Source organism: Danio rerio, chromosome 19 (assembly GCF_052040795.2).
Source record: "Danio rerio strain M-AB ecotype USA chromosome 19, GRCz13ab, whole genome shotgun sequence".
Taxonomy (NCBI): domain Eukaryota; kingdom Metazoa; phylum Chordata; class Actinopteri; order Cypriniformes; family Danionidae; genus Danio; species Danio rerio.
In genome coordinates, this window is record NC_141039.2 from 17,795,001 (window position 1) to 17,809,425 (window position 14,425).

The 14,425-nt window shown below is 33.4% G+C and overlaps 1 protein-coding gene across 10 annotated transcripts in view; it reads left to right on the plus strand.

Moving 5' to 3' along the window:
- The window catches only part of ptprua (protein tyrosine phosphatase receptor type Ua), a 438,644-nt gene that overhangs the window by 416,250 nt on the left and 7,969 nt on the right, over nt 1–14,425 (plus strand). For 8 of the 10 annotated variants that reach the window (XM_087295567.2, XM_087295569.2, XM_087295568.2 and 5 more), the window contains 2 exons: nt 2,690–2,839; nt 7,530–7,844. In XM_087295567.2, the coding sequence (XP_087151693.1) occupies nt 2,690–2,839; nt 7,530–7,844 (465 nt within the window). Of the gene's footprint in view, nt 1–2,689; nt 2,840–7,529; nt 8,010–8,088; nt 9,907–14,425 lie in introns of those variants that run through there. The other 2 variants (XR_015945324.1, XR_015945325.1) reach the window with 1 other exon arrangement.

Sequence of the window (14,425 nt, forward strand, 5' to 3'; positions counted from 1 at the left end):
TCGTGTAATATTTCATGACAGCTTTCAGTTTTATTTTTCGCCTTGCTTTCAACTAATCTATGTTCTTTATAAACACAAATATATAATAAACGGTCTAAAACACCGAGAGTTTCTCTGAGGCTGTTTAAAAGTTCTTTAGAAACACTAAAAATGTGTTTTGTATAAAAATGTGTTACTTTTGAATAATTTATATTCTCATTTTATTCCTTCCCCTTAAATTCAGTCAGTTATGTAACTTATTCATTGAGTTGTCAGAGAATGAGTTAGTGAACTGCATGTTAATAAATGGAATGTTTTTATAGTCACCCCTCAAGGGACCGGACAACAAAGAAGAAACCATAATTTAATGTACAATCACTGTTCACTTAATATCAAAAGATTGCTTTAAAAGACAAAAGCAAGGCCATGAAACAAAACTCTTCATGCTGTCTGGACTTCTTTATAATGCATAAGAGACCTTTGCCCTCATTGCTACACACTGTTGAAGCCAAGTCTTCTGTTCAATGCTCCCTCAATAGAGATAATAAAGACATCTGATAACAGACATTTATTCCTCTGATAAACTGACAGATTAAAAGATTAAAAGCTAGAATCAAAAGAAAAGGCTAACAGCGATCTAATTAAAATCAAGTAATAGAGATTACTAGTGATCAAATAAAGGACATGCATTCTATTTAGTGCTTGTGTAATGTGACAAGCAACCTTTTTTTTTTTGTTCCTTATAGTTATGACTATGATTTTTATGTCTTAATTTAAAGGGATAGTTGACCCAAAAGAAAATATTCTGCCATCATTTACTCACACTTCACTTGTTCTAAACCTATCTGAGTTTTGTTCAAACTATATATCACAAAAGAAGATGTATTAAAGAATGTTCAAATTCTAACCATTGACATTCATAGTAGAAAAAAATAAATAAATCAGTCAGTGGTTACAGGTTTCCAACATTCTTCCATTTTTCTTCTTTTGGGTTAAACATAAAATAAAATAATAAAAACAGGTTTGGAAAAATTCAAGAGTTTGTGTCATATTGACAGAACATTTCTTTTTTGGGAGAACTATCTCTTTAAACGTTATTTTGCAATTACTGAAAAGCAACAATTAATACCATTGGACTTGAGAGGTATTGTATGGCTTTTTAAGAGTTTGGACTTGTAAATGTCAACAGTCAAACAATAAAAAAAATGTATGAAGTGTGCTTGAAACCAGGTTTCTGCAAAGTTAACTCCAAGTGACCATTTAGAAATTATTAATAAAACCATTTTACCTGTGCATAACTTAAACCAGGGGTGTCCAAACTCAGTCATGGAGGACTGCTCGGCTGTCCTGCATTGCTTAGCTCCGACTTCCTTCAACACACATCCCTGAAGTGTGTAGTATATCTAGAAAGAGCTTGATTAGCTGGTTCAGGTATGTTTAATTGGGGTTGGAACTAAACTATGCAGGACACCGGCCCTTCAGAACTGAGTTTGGACACCCCTGACTTAAACAAATGTAGGTAAATCCTGATTTATCAGTCAAATTGATTTGATTTGATACCTTAAATTTACTTCTAGTCCAAACTCATTTAAATACTGCTGTGCTTAAGTGCAGTACTCTTTTCAAATCTTTTTTTTTTTTATCTGTATCGCTTTTACAATGTTGCTTTTACATAAATGAGGAAAAAAAGAACTCTCACAAGCGAGCTATACCAAACAGCAACACATCAAAGTCATGCATATGTAGACAGACATTTGTTTGCAAATATTAACATTTTGACATTTGCATCATTTATTTTAAGGATCAGTTCACTCAAAAATGTATTCAATGAGATAAAGTAGCTTTAGATAACCTGGAACAACACTGAAGGCTTTATTCAAAAACGTGACAGGGTTGCTTCAGCAAAGGTGGTTTTCATTATTACACTTTTTGTTAGGTTCAGAGTTCTTAGTAATTCATCATCAAATTAAATGAAGCATTCACTTTTAGTGCTACTCTCTAGAGATTTACTTTTGTTATAAAATAATCAAACATTGTCAGATTCACTTTAATTTTTAATTTTTATTTTTTTGGATGCAATTAAATGCACTTTCAGCATTACTCCCTAAACATTTTACTTTGAAAGTATTGCAAAATGCGCAAAAGGAAACACCACAGGCACAGTTTTCCAGTGAACCTGTATTAGTTCGCTCAGTCAGCAATCAGCCAAACACCCTAGAAACCACATACACTCTAAACACTTTAACTACTTCATTCAAACACTCGGGCAGCCATCCAGAAGTCTTATAGTGCCATGGCAGCTTGTTTGTGCCGGAAAGCATCAGTCACGATTTCTTCAGGAAATTTCTTTAATTATTTCACATTTCCCTATAGACGATTACTCTTATATGTCACAGTTTCTAAAGTTTAAAGTTATTCCCCCAGTGGCCATTTTTGATGAGTGCAAAAGTGTTGTAAATCTTTACGTGGGTATATAAATTTGATTGACTTTGACATTTTCCTCCTACACCGCTAAATTAAGCTAATATTTGCCCCCCTCGATTAATCTCTCTGACATTTTGTCACATCGTTTTTAATTAAAGCCAGATAAAAGCAAATAATTGGACACTGCATCATGCATGTTTTGACATGGCCTCATTTCTTTGAAGCAGTTTTCTGCCGTAGTCTTGTCCTGAACTGACTCTTCCTGTGTCAATCTCTGTGCATTCAGGAGCAGTATATATTCATCCATGATGCCATACTGGAGGCCTGTCTGTGCGGAGAGACTGCCATCCCCATCACTGAGTTTGGGCTCTCATATAAGGACATGTTGAGTGTGGATTCTCAGACCAACACCTCTCAACTTCGAGAAGAATTTCAGGTGAGTCAGATACAGCGAATGAGATGAAGTGTTCAAGACAAACGACTGGATTTGCAGGATCCCATTAACCAGTTTGCATTCAATTATCAACCTCTAGAAAGGGTGAAGAAAGTTACACTTTTTTTATCGGCAGTTTGTCATTATTGAGCCTTGACATAATTTTGTCAGTCATGGGTAGTTAAAAAATGCAGCCATTTAACGTAATATAATAAACTGATGTACGGTGGTAATTTGCTTTTTATAAAAAAATTTTATCAACACATGTTTTAAACATTAACAGACAGCATTCATTAAATGTTAAAAAAAATGTTTAATTTTTTATTAAAATTTTAAATAACGGCTTTCTTACTGTATGTAGATTCAAATAAAGTTATTACTCCAGTAATTATTGCTTTTATTACCATTACCATTAATAATAATAAATGCAGCCATGGTGAGCTGGAGAAGCTCATTTTAAAACTTAAAAATTGTACTGACCCCAAACAGTAGTGTAATTTCTAATAAAAAATTAATTGTTTTGTCTTTGGCATAATGACAGTACATAATATTTTTCCTGTTATTTTGTAAGATACTTGTTTTCAGTATAAAGTGCAATTTAAATGCTTGAATTAGTTAATAAAATTGATTATCGAATAGGTTAATTTAACTTGAAGTTAGATTATTAGGGCAATGGATTATTGGTGTACATACAACTTGTAAAATACACAACTCATTTATTGCTCTTTTTCACCAAAATAGTCCTGTATCTCATTTTGAGAACATCAAATAAAAGTACACTACAGTGTGTTTTATGCAGAATTGTGTGTAATGTATTCCACAGTAACGTGTTATTGTATTCTAATGACATTTTTGAGAAACCCAGTAATGTAAAGAATTACATTTTAAATTTGTGTAATTTGATTACAGTTACTAAAGTAAGTGTAATTGCATTACTTGCATTACAATTCTAATTTTTATAACAAAAACTAGTTATTTTAAATCAGTTTCCACTGCAACGTCAGTTATTAAGCATGCACTTGAACAGAAAGCAATCCACAACAATACTCGTCACCAAGGAGGACACCGGCACGCCAAAACATGGCAGCCCAACTCAGCCTAAACAGGCTAAATTGGATTTTTGTGCCGGATCGGGAGTGAATGTACTGTATCTTCTGAATGTGGACAAGCATAGCTGCTTGTGGAAGTTTACATATCTCACCTTTTGCACGCGTGCATTTTCCAAGCGCACCAGTTGTAAACCTAGAGTCACGTGACAAGAACTGACCGATCAGCTTTATACTTTGCAAGGAGTATACACATTTTGGTAGACTAATTACCTCAGACAAACATCAAACACACAAACAATGCAGTGCTTTTTCATACTATGGATGTCAGTGCTTACAGGTATCCAGTGTTATCCATGTTTTCTTTTGTGTTAAAAAAAGACGAGAGAAGTTTCTGTCAATATGTCAAGCTGCTATGATCAACCCATTGTAATGTCTTTAAGTGAATATTAAATTACTGAAAGAGCTGCAGTTTGGTTTGTATTTTTATAGGTATATTTTAAATGTTTTAATCTAAATACTTTTTACATTAAGTAATTAGTAAATTAATTTAGATTACAGTTTTTAAGTAGTAATCAGTCGTTTGTAATCAAATTACTTTTCAAAGTAACTTCCCAACACTGGTTTTATGACGGATGCATACAATCTTTAAATTGAGTGAACTGGACCAAACATTTTTTGCCAACATTGTCCACATATAATTATACACGTTGTTGACATTTAAAAATTTAGCTTTGTTTCAAAGATTCACCTGAGAAAACTGACCCCAGACCTTCCAAACAATTGGTAGAAATGCTGATGCTTTTTTTTTTTTGCGCAAATTTCCCCTCAGTAATATGTCTATATCATTTTTTTGACCCATGAGCTGAGATATCATTATCATGCTCATTGCATATTACATTTAGCAAGTTAATATCCAGCAATATTACTGTTGATTATAGTGTAATTGCAGTCCAATATAATGTTGTGGACTAATGTACTGTGGAAGTAACTTGTTCAAGTACATTGACTACATCTCATTTCTTAGACCCTGGATGAGTTTGTGGACACTGCTAAAATACATGTAGAACATTGAAATAGTAAGATATGAAAAACTTCTAACCACATTAGGAGACTAAAAGTAATATGTGCATTATCTTTTAAGTAAAGTTTGAGCTGAGATGATGTGATGTTTGGTGTGGAATTGAAGTTGTCTTTGGGAAAATTAGGAGCACCGATTAAAGTGTGAGATAAAAACCTCATACATAATTATTTCCCCTCTATTATTTTACTATATAAAGAGCACACTGTGAAATGAGGTAGTCTCCACTTGTTACCCTAAAGAGCTATTTCAGTCTAAATACAACCATACAAATGAACTGATATAAGATAAAAAGAAAGAAAGAAAGAAAGAAAGAAAGAAAGAAAGAAAGAAAGAAAGAAAGAAAGAAAGAAAGAAAGAAAGAAAGAAAGAAAGAAAGAAAGAAAGAAAGAAAGAAAGAAAGAAAGAAAGAAATATAAAAACATTTTGTTCAAGGATGGTAAAAATCGATTTTAGCCTTAATAAGGTTTCTTCAATCTCTCCTCTTTTCTTTTTTTACTTTGTTTATTGAAATGAATCTATTACTTTTTTTTAACTGACATGCATACATTTTAGCTTGATTCTATAAAATTTAAATATAGGGTTTAGATATTTAAAATACTGCCAACCACCCAGTTTCCATTTAGATGAACTGTATGCATTTTATGATGTTCCATTACAATCATAATTGGTGTTGTAGTGCATGTACAGCACTGGGTGTTTATGCAAATTATATCATTTTATTTCATTCAGGTTAAGTGCTGCTTACTAACTCAAAGTGTGATGCAGTCAACCAGCTGTAGAGTCCATATTTGATCATTTAGAAAGAGTCTAATGAGGTGTTCCCTCACCTTCAGTTCCGCATGTGTGTTTTTAACATCAAGCTATTAATAGATTCATGCCTAACACCTTTAGACAGTATACCAGTCCCTGTCCTCCTGATAACACAACTCTCAGAGCCAATGTAATCTTAATAATAATAATTGCAATGTCCCATTTGTGCTGTCAGAGCCAATCAGGACTGAAGCACTTCAGCCATCAAGTGTAATAGTCTGCATACTGTAATTCTTACTTTGATTCATTCACCTCAAGGCTCATAGCAGAATTATTCATATGTGACCAGTCTGCATTTATTTTCAGCCATTAAGCTTTGTAGCAGTTTTTTTTTTTTTTTTTGCCTGAGACAAAATCACTTCAACTTGAAATGCCTTACTCTGCTTTTACAGTGTAATTAATGAGTATACTAAATCTAAGGAGTTTTTATTTTTAATATACCTTGCTAAATCTTTTAGGGCATCGGCCTAGATAAAATGATGAAATTAAAACATAAATAATAATGTCATAATATAAAAGATAAATAGAAATAAATAATAAAAAAATAACTCACACAAATTAAGCAGTTCAAATGTTTGCATGATCCCTTAATATAATGTGTTGTTAATTGTTTGCTTAAATGTTAATGTTATCTAAAATATTAGCTAAAAGGAATTGGATTTATGAAATGTGGTTGAAACTGGAGAAATGTTGCAAATACTGTACTATAACATTTTAAATGATAAAAAGACCAAAAAAAATTTATTGAATGTAATATTTATTCATTTGTATTTACTTACAGCATTTTTCGAATTGACTTACATTTTTGTAATTCTGTCATGTGATTATGCCCTTTAGATTAGTTATGTAATTTTTTGGGTCTGTACAGTCAAGCAGAGTAACCCATTCCTTAAAATACGTTATGTAAACAAACTTCCCCCCAAAAAAAAAGATAATAATGATTAAATCCTTATTTTGTTATTGTAATTTTGTACAAAGCAAACACTATCAATTTCTTTGGTGTAAATACAGCACTATAAAAGAAAGATCGACTTGTCACTTACCTGATTTATAATGTTTTTTTCAGCTGTTTTCAGTTTGAAACTTACCTTAAGAAAACACGTGAGAAAAGTAAAAGTTTTTCTCCCTCTAAGGACTTGTTATGTGGTGTCTGTCATCATCTAGTGGCAGAAAAAAATATATATATATATAATATAATATAATATAATATAATATAATATAATATAATATAATATAATATAATATAATATAATATAATATAATATAATATAGGGGCGACACAGTGGTGGAGTAGGTAGTGCTGTCGCCTCACAACAACACTGGTCACTGGTTCAAGCCTCGGCTGGGTCAGTTGGCATTTCTGTGTGGAGTTTGCATGTTCTCCCCGCGTTTGCGTGGGTTTCCTCCAGGTGCTCCGGTTTCCCCCACAAGTCCAAAGACATTCGGTACAGGTGAATTTGGTAGGCTTAATAGTCCACAGTGTATGTGTGTAAATGAGTGTGTATGGATGTTTCCCAGTGATGGGCTGCAGCTGATTTTAGATGTCTTAATTCTCTGTTTATTTATTCACAGTATTTTGCACTTCTTCAATGTTTCTTTGTTGGTCTTTTTTGCCTCGGGCTTTTGCCTGCATAGTTTTACTTCCTCATTCTCCCATTGTCTTTCTTAATTATTTCATTTCACATTTTTGGATTTCATTCAGACACCTCTTAATCCCTCGTCCTTTCTCTATGTCTGTCTTTGTTATCTTCAGACTCTAAACTCTGTCACCCCGCACCTGGATGTGGAGGAGTGCAGTGTCTCTCTGCTGCCCCGGAACCGGGAAAAGAACCGGAGTATGGACGTGCTGCCTCCTGACCGTGCACTTGCGTTTCTTGTCTCCAATGAGGGCGACGGCAACAACTACATAAACGCAGCATTGATGGACAGCTTCCTTCAGCCTGCTGCATTTGTGGTGACCCCACACCCCCTGCCCACCACCACCACAGACTTCTGGAGACTCGTGTTTGACTACGGCTGTACCTCTATCGTCATGCTCAACCAACTAAACCAGTCCAACTCAGCATGGGTAAGAGACTGATTTACTTCCAAATTACACAATGGAACTCATTTTATCTATCTATCTATCTATCTATCTATCTATCTATCTATCTATCTATCTGTCTGTCTGTCTGTCTGTCTGTCTGTCTGTCTGTCTGTCTGTCTGTCTGTCTGTCTGTCTGTCTGTCTGTCTGTCTGTCTGTCTGTCTGTCTGTCCGTCCGTCCGTCCATTTATCTATTTATCATCTATCTATCCATCCATCCATCCGTAGTTTGCCCCTAATAATGATATATCACAACAGAGGTGATTCTGTGATAGACAATTTATTGCAAGAAAACCATCCACAATATTTGAGGATATCTGTAAAGGAAGGTGAAAAATAAAGATAGATTTCACTATGTTGTATATTGTATATATTGTAGAATTGCTACAGTGTGCAACTAGTGCACACCTGTCAAACAAGCTTGATAAAGTTTATGAGCAGAGAATACTTTGTGGCTAAAACAGTCAGATCTCTAAATTAGTCATAGCATCCACATCTCAAATTTATGCAAATTACTTTTTGCAAACATAATTTCAAACATTTCTGTAAACTTAAGACACATTATACTTTCTGAAAAGAGTTGTAATTTTACCTGTAATTTCTGTAAATCTGCTCTGTGTGAATGCAGAAGGAAAATTTGAGCATGTACAGAATGTGCTGATATGAGATTTCTACTTATGGACAATCAGAACATTGTGATGCTGATAACTCATTTGAGCTCTTTATCAAAATATAGCCTTTGAACACTTTGTCCAGACACATTTAGTAGATACTTGTTGATCAGACAGCATTTCTATGTTTCTTCTTAGTGTGGAACTCTAGCGTGGCAGAAATAGACCTTTTGTGTACATAGAAAAAAAAAATCATTTTTTTTGAGTGGAGTTCAGAGTTTGCTCGCAGTTTTCATAAACTCTATGTACCTACAGGTCAAAACTTCAAACCTTACATAATATAGATCTGAACAAGGCAGAGATTGTTTCATTTAATACCATATTCAAATATAGTCCTGAACCTTTTAAATTAAAGTAATTAGATTTAGCTGAATGTCTGCAGAGAGCATTTAAAGTTTATTCCCATTCATGCAAAAGTGGACAACAGGGGAATAAATATGTACTATAATATAAACATGGACCAATACAGAAGTTAATTACGTAAAGCAGAGAAAGCTCATTCTTGTTTCCTGGTTACATTTACATATGAAATCATTATATAATGTTGTAAGTCCTTGTTAGGTCTAAGTTAAGTGATAGTGTGAGTTTGCTTGGTAAAAAATAAGCCTGAGAAGTACTAAACAATGGTTTGATTTGAAATTTAAATGAACTGTTTGGTGTTTTTTATTCATTTTATTTTGTTTTCATTTTAAACCAACTATTAATATAAACTTTATACAGTATATACAGTATATTCTCTGTGAGCAAGTCTGCCGGTAAAAGTCTGGCCAAGATGCTGGCCAGAGTTGTCTTATTTTCATTCCAAAGAGACAAAGGAAATCTCCTGCTTAAACTTTGCCCTGAAACCATTGGTCAGTCAACAGATAATAGGTGTGATCTGACCAATATGTAAAAATGCATCTACGTACTCCCTAAAGTCTGGGCAGAAGGTTCATGGCAGAAGGTCTCCACTGAAGTTTCTGCCCAGATTTTAGGGAGACCACGTTTCTGTTCCCACGTGACTTGCCTGAGTCCACGTTTCTTATTTTTTTGCAGCAAATTAAACTTTGTTTTATGTTTGTTTCTCGCGTATTCTCAGAGAAAAGACTTCTTAAAAGTCTCCATCTTCTAAGCATCAGAGAAACTCCCACGAGAGAGACAGACCCACTAAATCCAGATATTTAGTTATGCGTTAATGTTTTGCCCCTTTATTAAAAACGGTGTTTTTATAGTCTTGGTAGTTCTTATTGGTTTTGTGAAACTGAGTTAGATTTGCCATTCTTTTATTTAAACTCTTTATTTCTTCGCTTTCTTTCTTTTCTATGTTTTGTTGTTATGTTTTGTACGATTGTTTGTTATATGTTAGACTAGTCAATAAATCAAGCTATACAACCACATTGGATTGACTTTGTTTTGCTTCAACGAAAAAGTCACTTTAACGATAGATCCTTGCTACAAGTTTATTAGGTTTACTAAAACTTCTAAACTATTTATTTTCTTTCACAAGAAGTAGTTATAATTCCCTTTTCTGAATAAATCAATAATTACAGAGTCCACTCAGACGAGCATGCAAAGTCATTGCTATATACATTTTGTTACATTAACTATAAGTTAATTCTGAATATTCATCATTAATAATAACTTGTATAACTGAGCTAATTTTGCTACAAGAAGATCATCTCATCTAATGTTGTAGATGTGGTTCATTCCGCTGTGGTGATCCCTGATTAATAAAGGAACAAAGCCAAAAAGAAAATTAATTAATTATCAGGTTTGAATAATATAACAGGGCTCGAAATTAACCTTTTTGCTTGAAAACCCACCAATTATGAGCAGCATTACTACAAGTTTTATACAAACATATTTATTGCATTTGAAATCAACAGTAATCAAACCAACATAAAAAATATATATATATATATATATATATATATACAAGTGTGAGGAAAATATGTCTCAATGAAATCCCGTTATCACAAGAAAATAGATTTTTATAAAATAACTGAGTGACCAAAAGGTACACGGACTGCTCACCGACCCTGCACGCACTGCTTGACATGAATGATTCTGTTAACGATATAACTGTGCTGTTCTCATGGGTGCTGTCTGATATTGCACTGATGCGTTTGACATATACAGTACCTTATTATATGCATACGTCATGTTAATAGCAATACCGGTCTTTTCATGAGTAACGATATTTGTTTACTCAGTGTAAGCCCGTTTGCGATGATGTACGTGGTGTTACATTTGACATATAACTGCCACTTGCACGGCAGACAGCATCTGGCAATTATATGAAGGATTAAACAGAAGCTTTCGTGCTAGATGTGGCAAGCAGTTACCTGAATATCAATCCCACAGACTTTTCATAGCATACTTGAAGCCAATGGAAGTCTTTTATCCACTCTTGGAAAAGTGTAGATGGTGGATTAACATTCAGCATATGATCACTAGTAAGATGTGTCATTATTTGTAACTTCAGATGCCATGGTTTCTAAAACAAAATCTGTCAGTGTTATCTTCATTCTCATTTTCAGCGCTTTACAATTTTTCGCGGTAGTAGCTCTCTCTGTCATCCCAAGCCTGAAGGCATTGACTGAGTGATTGACAGCTGATATTTCATTGCTAGAGCAGTGGGCCAATAAGAAGAGCGCAAAGGCGGGGCAAGCATTACGGACTTGGCTTTGTTTACTGTAGCAAGTTGACATGACAACTGTTTTAAACCATTCCTGAGCACTGCGTTTCGCGTTTCAAGTGCAGAGATGCATTCTGCGTGAATGTCTCCCAAATCCACGCATGTGGTGAACATTTTACTGTAAAAACGGGTCACACACAACAATTTTATGCACTCGCACAAATGCTCCCAAATATATTTTGAGATCGCATAGATAAAATTTTGGGTGCATATGAGACCAAAATAATCACAATTTCGAGCCCTGTATAAAATGATTAATTTTGACTTGATTGAACAAACTTAGTTATGCACTTATGTTTTATTTAAAATGTAAATTTAAAAAGGTTAGTATTTTAAATTTGTTCTCACTTTTATTCTAAAACATGTTCGGCAAAAAACAGTAAAAAACAGGTTTGTGCCTTATGCAAATATGGAATGAATATAATATTTACATATTTAAAGACCCTCTGCAGACTTTTGTTGTAAATTCTTTAAGCATGTATACATTTAATTGTATTTTTATCTTTATTTATATATTTTTTCTATAGGTCAAACCTTAGACCCCATAATTCTCACTCTGGTTAAACAGAAAACACACGCCATTCCTTTCATTTGAGACTCTCTGCACTGATAATGTGCTTGTCTTTTCTGAATATACAATGGGAAGGACAAACATACAAAGAAGCCAGCCTTTCTTTCCCCCCTGCTGGAAACGTCTGTGACCCTTTCGCCATGATAAAATATTTCTAGTGAACATCTGAATGCAAAATTAAAATGTCATGTTTAAGACTCACTCGATAATACCCGTGTTTTTGTGAGGTGATCTTTACAACATTATTTTATGATTATTTTTTGTCTCCCATCTGATGTGTGTGAATTCACCGAAGGCATTTTATCACTCAGTTAGTCATCTAACTTTTATGAAATATATTTGTCCTCTTTCTGCATTTCTTTTGTGTGTGTGTGTGTGTGTGTGTGTGTGTTTGTATGAATATTTATCTCTTTCCACAGCATGTCACTCTGTTAATGCGCATCACTGTGACAAGGATTTATCGCTTTCCATCTCATCTATATCAACATCTCTCTATCTCACTGTTGATACATGGCTGAAACTGTTTCACGCCTGCTCGTTTCAAATAAAATGGTGCTGGATTAGATCTGTCTGCAACTGCTGTGAGTGAAAATTAATTGACACATTGAGCAAATGGTAATCCGACGAAAGATTGGACTAGAAAATGCAGCCGATATGGAGAAATGAGCAAGGATTATTTATCTTAGTGGGCCTCAATTGGATTTTCAGTGCTGATTAGCCTATCTCCGGCGTTTCCTTGACTCCATTATGCTTTCAATGTCCATCTTCACCCTTCGCTTAATCGCAAGATGCCCATTTTCTCTGCCTGCTATCTATTCATTTATTTGGGGGGAAAAATATCATTCATATAGCTATACAGGCATTAATTTGAATATGTATATTCAATGAATATGTGTGGGAGAAAATGAATAAAAAATGTTGGAGCTTATCAAAAATAAATTAAATAAACTGAACGAATGAATGAATGAATGAATGATTAAATGAATGAATGAATGAATGAATGAATGAAGAGCAAGTACTTCTTTATTTTAATATACAGTCAGTTTCAATTTATTGTAATTAACAATTAAATAAATTTACAAAGTATTTCTTAGCTAATTACATTTTTTGCTAAAATAAACTATAGTATAGATGTAATATTATATAAGGGACCTGAGGGGCCGGCGTTCTGTTAAAACAATGGGTCCCACTATATTAAGTGTTGCTTATACCTGTGAACTTACATGGTAACTTGGTGTGTAAATAGTTTGTAACTACTGTGTATGTACACACCGGTACATAATATTTACTTGTGTAATACTGGTGTAACTACACACATGTAACAACCCGCTAAAGAGTATGAGTAAGTTTAAACGTGTAGCAGGAAATTGGTAACAACTCTAAGAAAGTATACATCTGTAACAAGAATAATGTAAGTGCATTGCGTAACAATAATATGTACTTGCAGATGTTTTCCCACTCCAACACCTGTTTGCATACCATGTACTTGTGAACATTGTATGGCAGAACTAATTCTACATTAGAAGGTTCAACTTGTGATACCAGTGTACTTTCATGATAACTCCTAAGAAACTGTCCACTCAATATATAAAGTGTAGAAGTGTCACAAATTACTGTGTATTATATAAAAAAATAATCCTCTGCGCAACTGGTTCACAACATTTTTATTTTTTTTTATAAGTGTACTTCAAAAATGTTTACAAACTACTGTGTGATATAAAAGATAATCCAACACATTATTAACAATGTACTGACATGGTAACTCAGGAACTGTCCACTTGTGTCCTCATCTAACTGTACCAAGGGGAAACGCATTGTGAATCCATAGGAATAGCTTATTTAATATGTAGTGTAACTTTATTTCATTGCAATTCCAATACAAAGAATACTGTAATTTACACTGTGACTGTAAAGTCAGATTGCTCAACAGAGTGCCAGCAATCACAAAATAAAAATAAAAATAAAAAGAGCAATAAAGAAAACAAGCAGTGCTGAGAATAATATCCCAGCATCTATCAAAGCAAAACTGTCACATTCATATTTGGTTTTTACTCTGCAACATAACGTTTTACACAAGCACTTTGAGTAAGCTTTGAATAGGCCCACACGGAATCTGCGCTTGCAGAATTCCGCAGATAATCTGCAGATTTTCCGCAGATTTGTAGGCCATTATTTATTCTGTTTATTTACTTGTATGAATGTGTGTAAATTAATATTTGTGCAGTTTTTAAATTAATTACAGTAATATTAATGACTAATGTGAAAATCTGATTTATGTACAACAGTTTTTACAGTAATATTTTCTGTCTTTTATTAAAGATATTACATGAGAGACTTGCTTTGTTTACAAATAAAGTTAATCTAATTGGATTTGCATTTTAAACATTAAATAAAAGTTAAAAATATATTATTTTTTATTTCATATATAAAGCTTTTTAGTTATGATAAACCCAAAATAATTCCACAGATTTTTACCAAAATCTCAGAAGAAATAACAAAAAATGTCCGCAGATTCCGTCTGGCCCTAGCTATGAATTTTTTAAAACAAGTAAATTGTTTGCACTATCATGGAATTTTAGAATCTGAAAGAATGTCACAATATAAACAGCAAATAAAAGAGAAGAAAATGGCATATATATTTTCAAT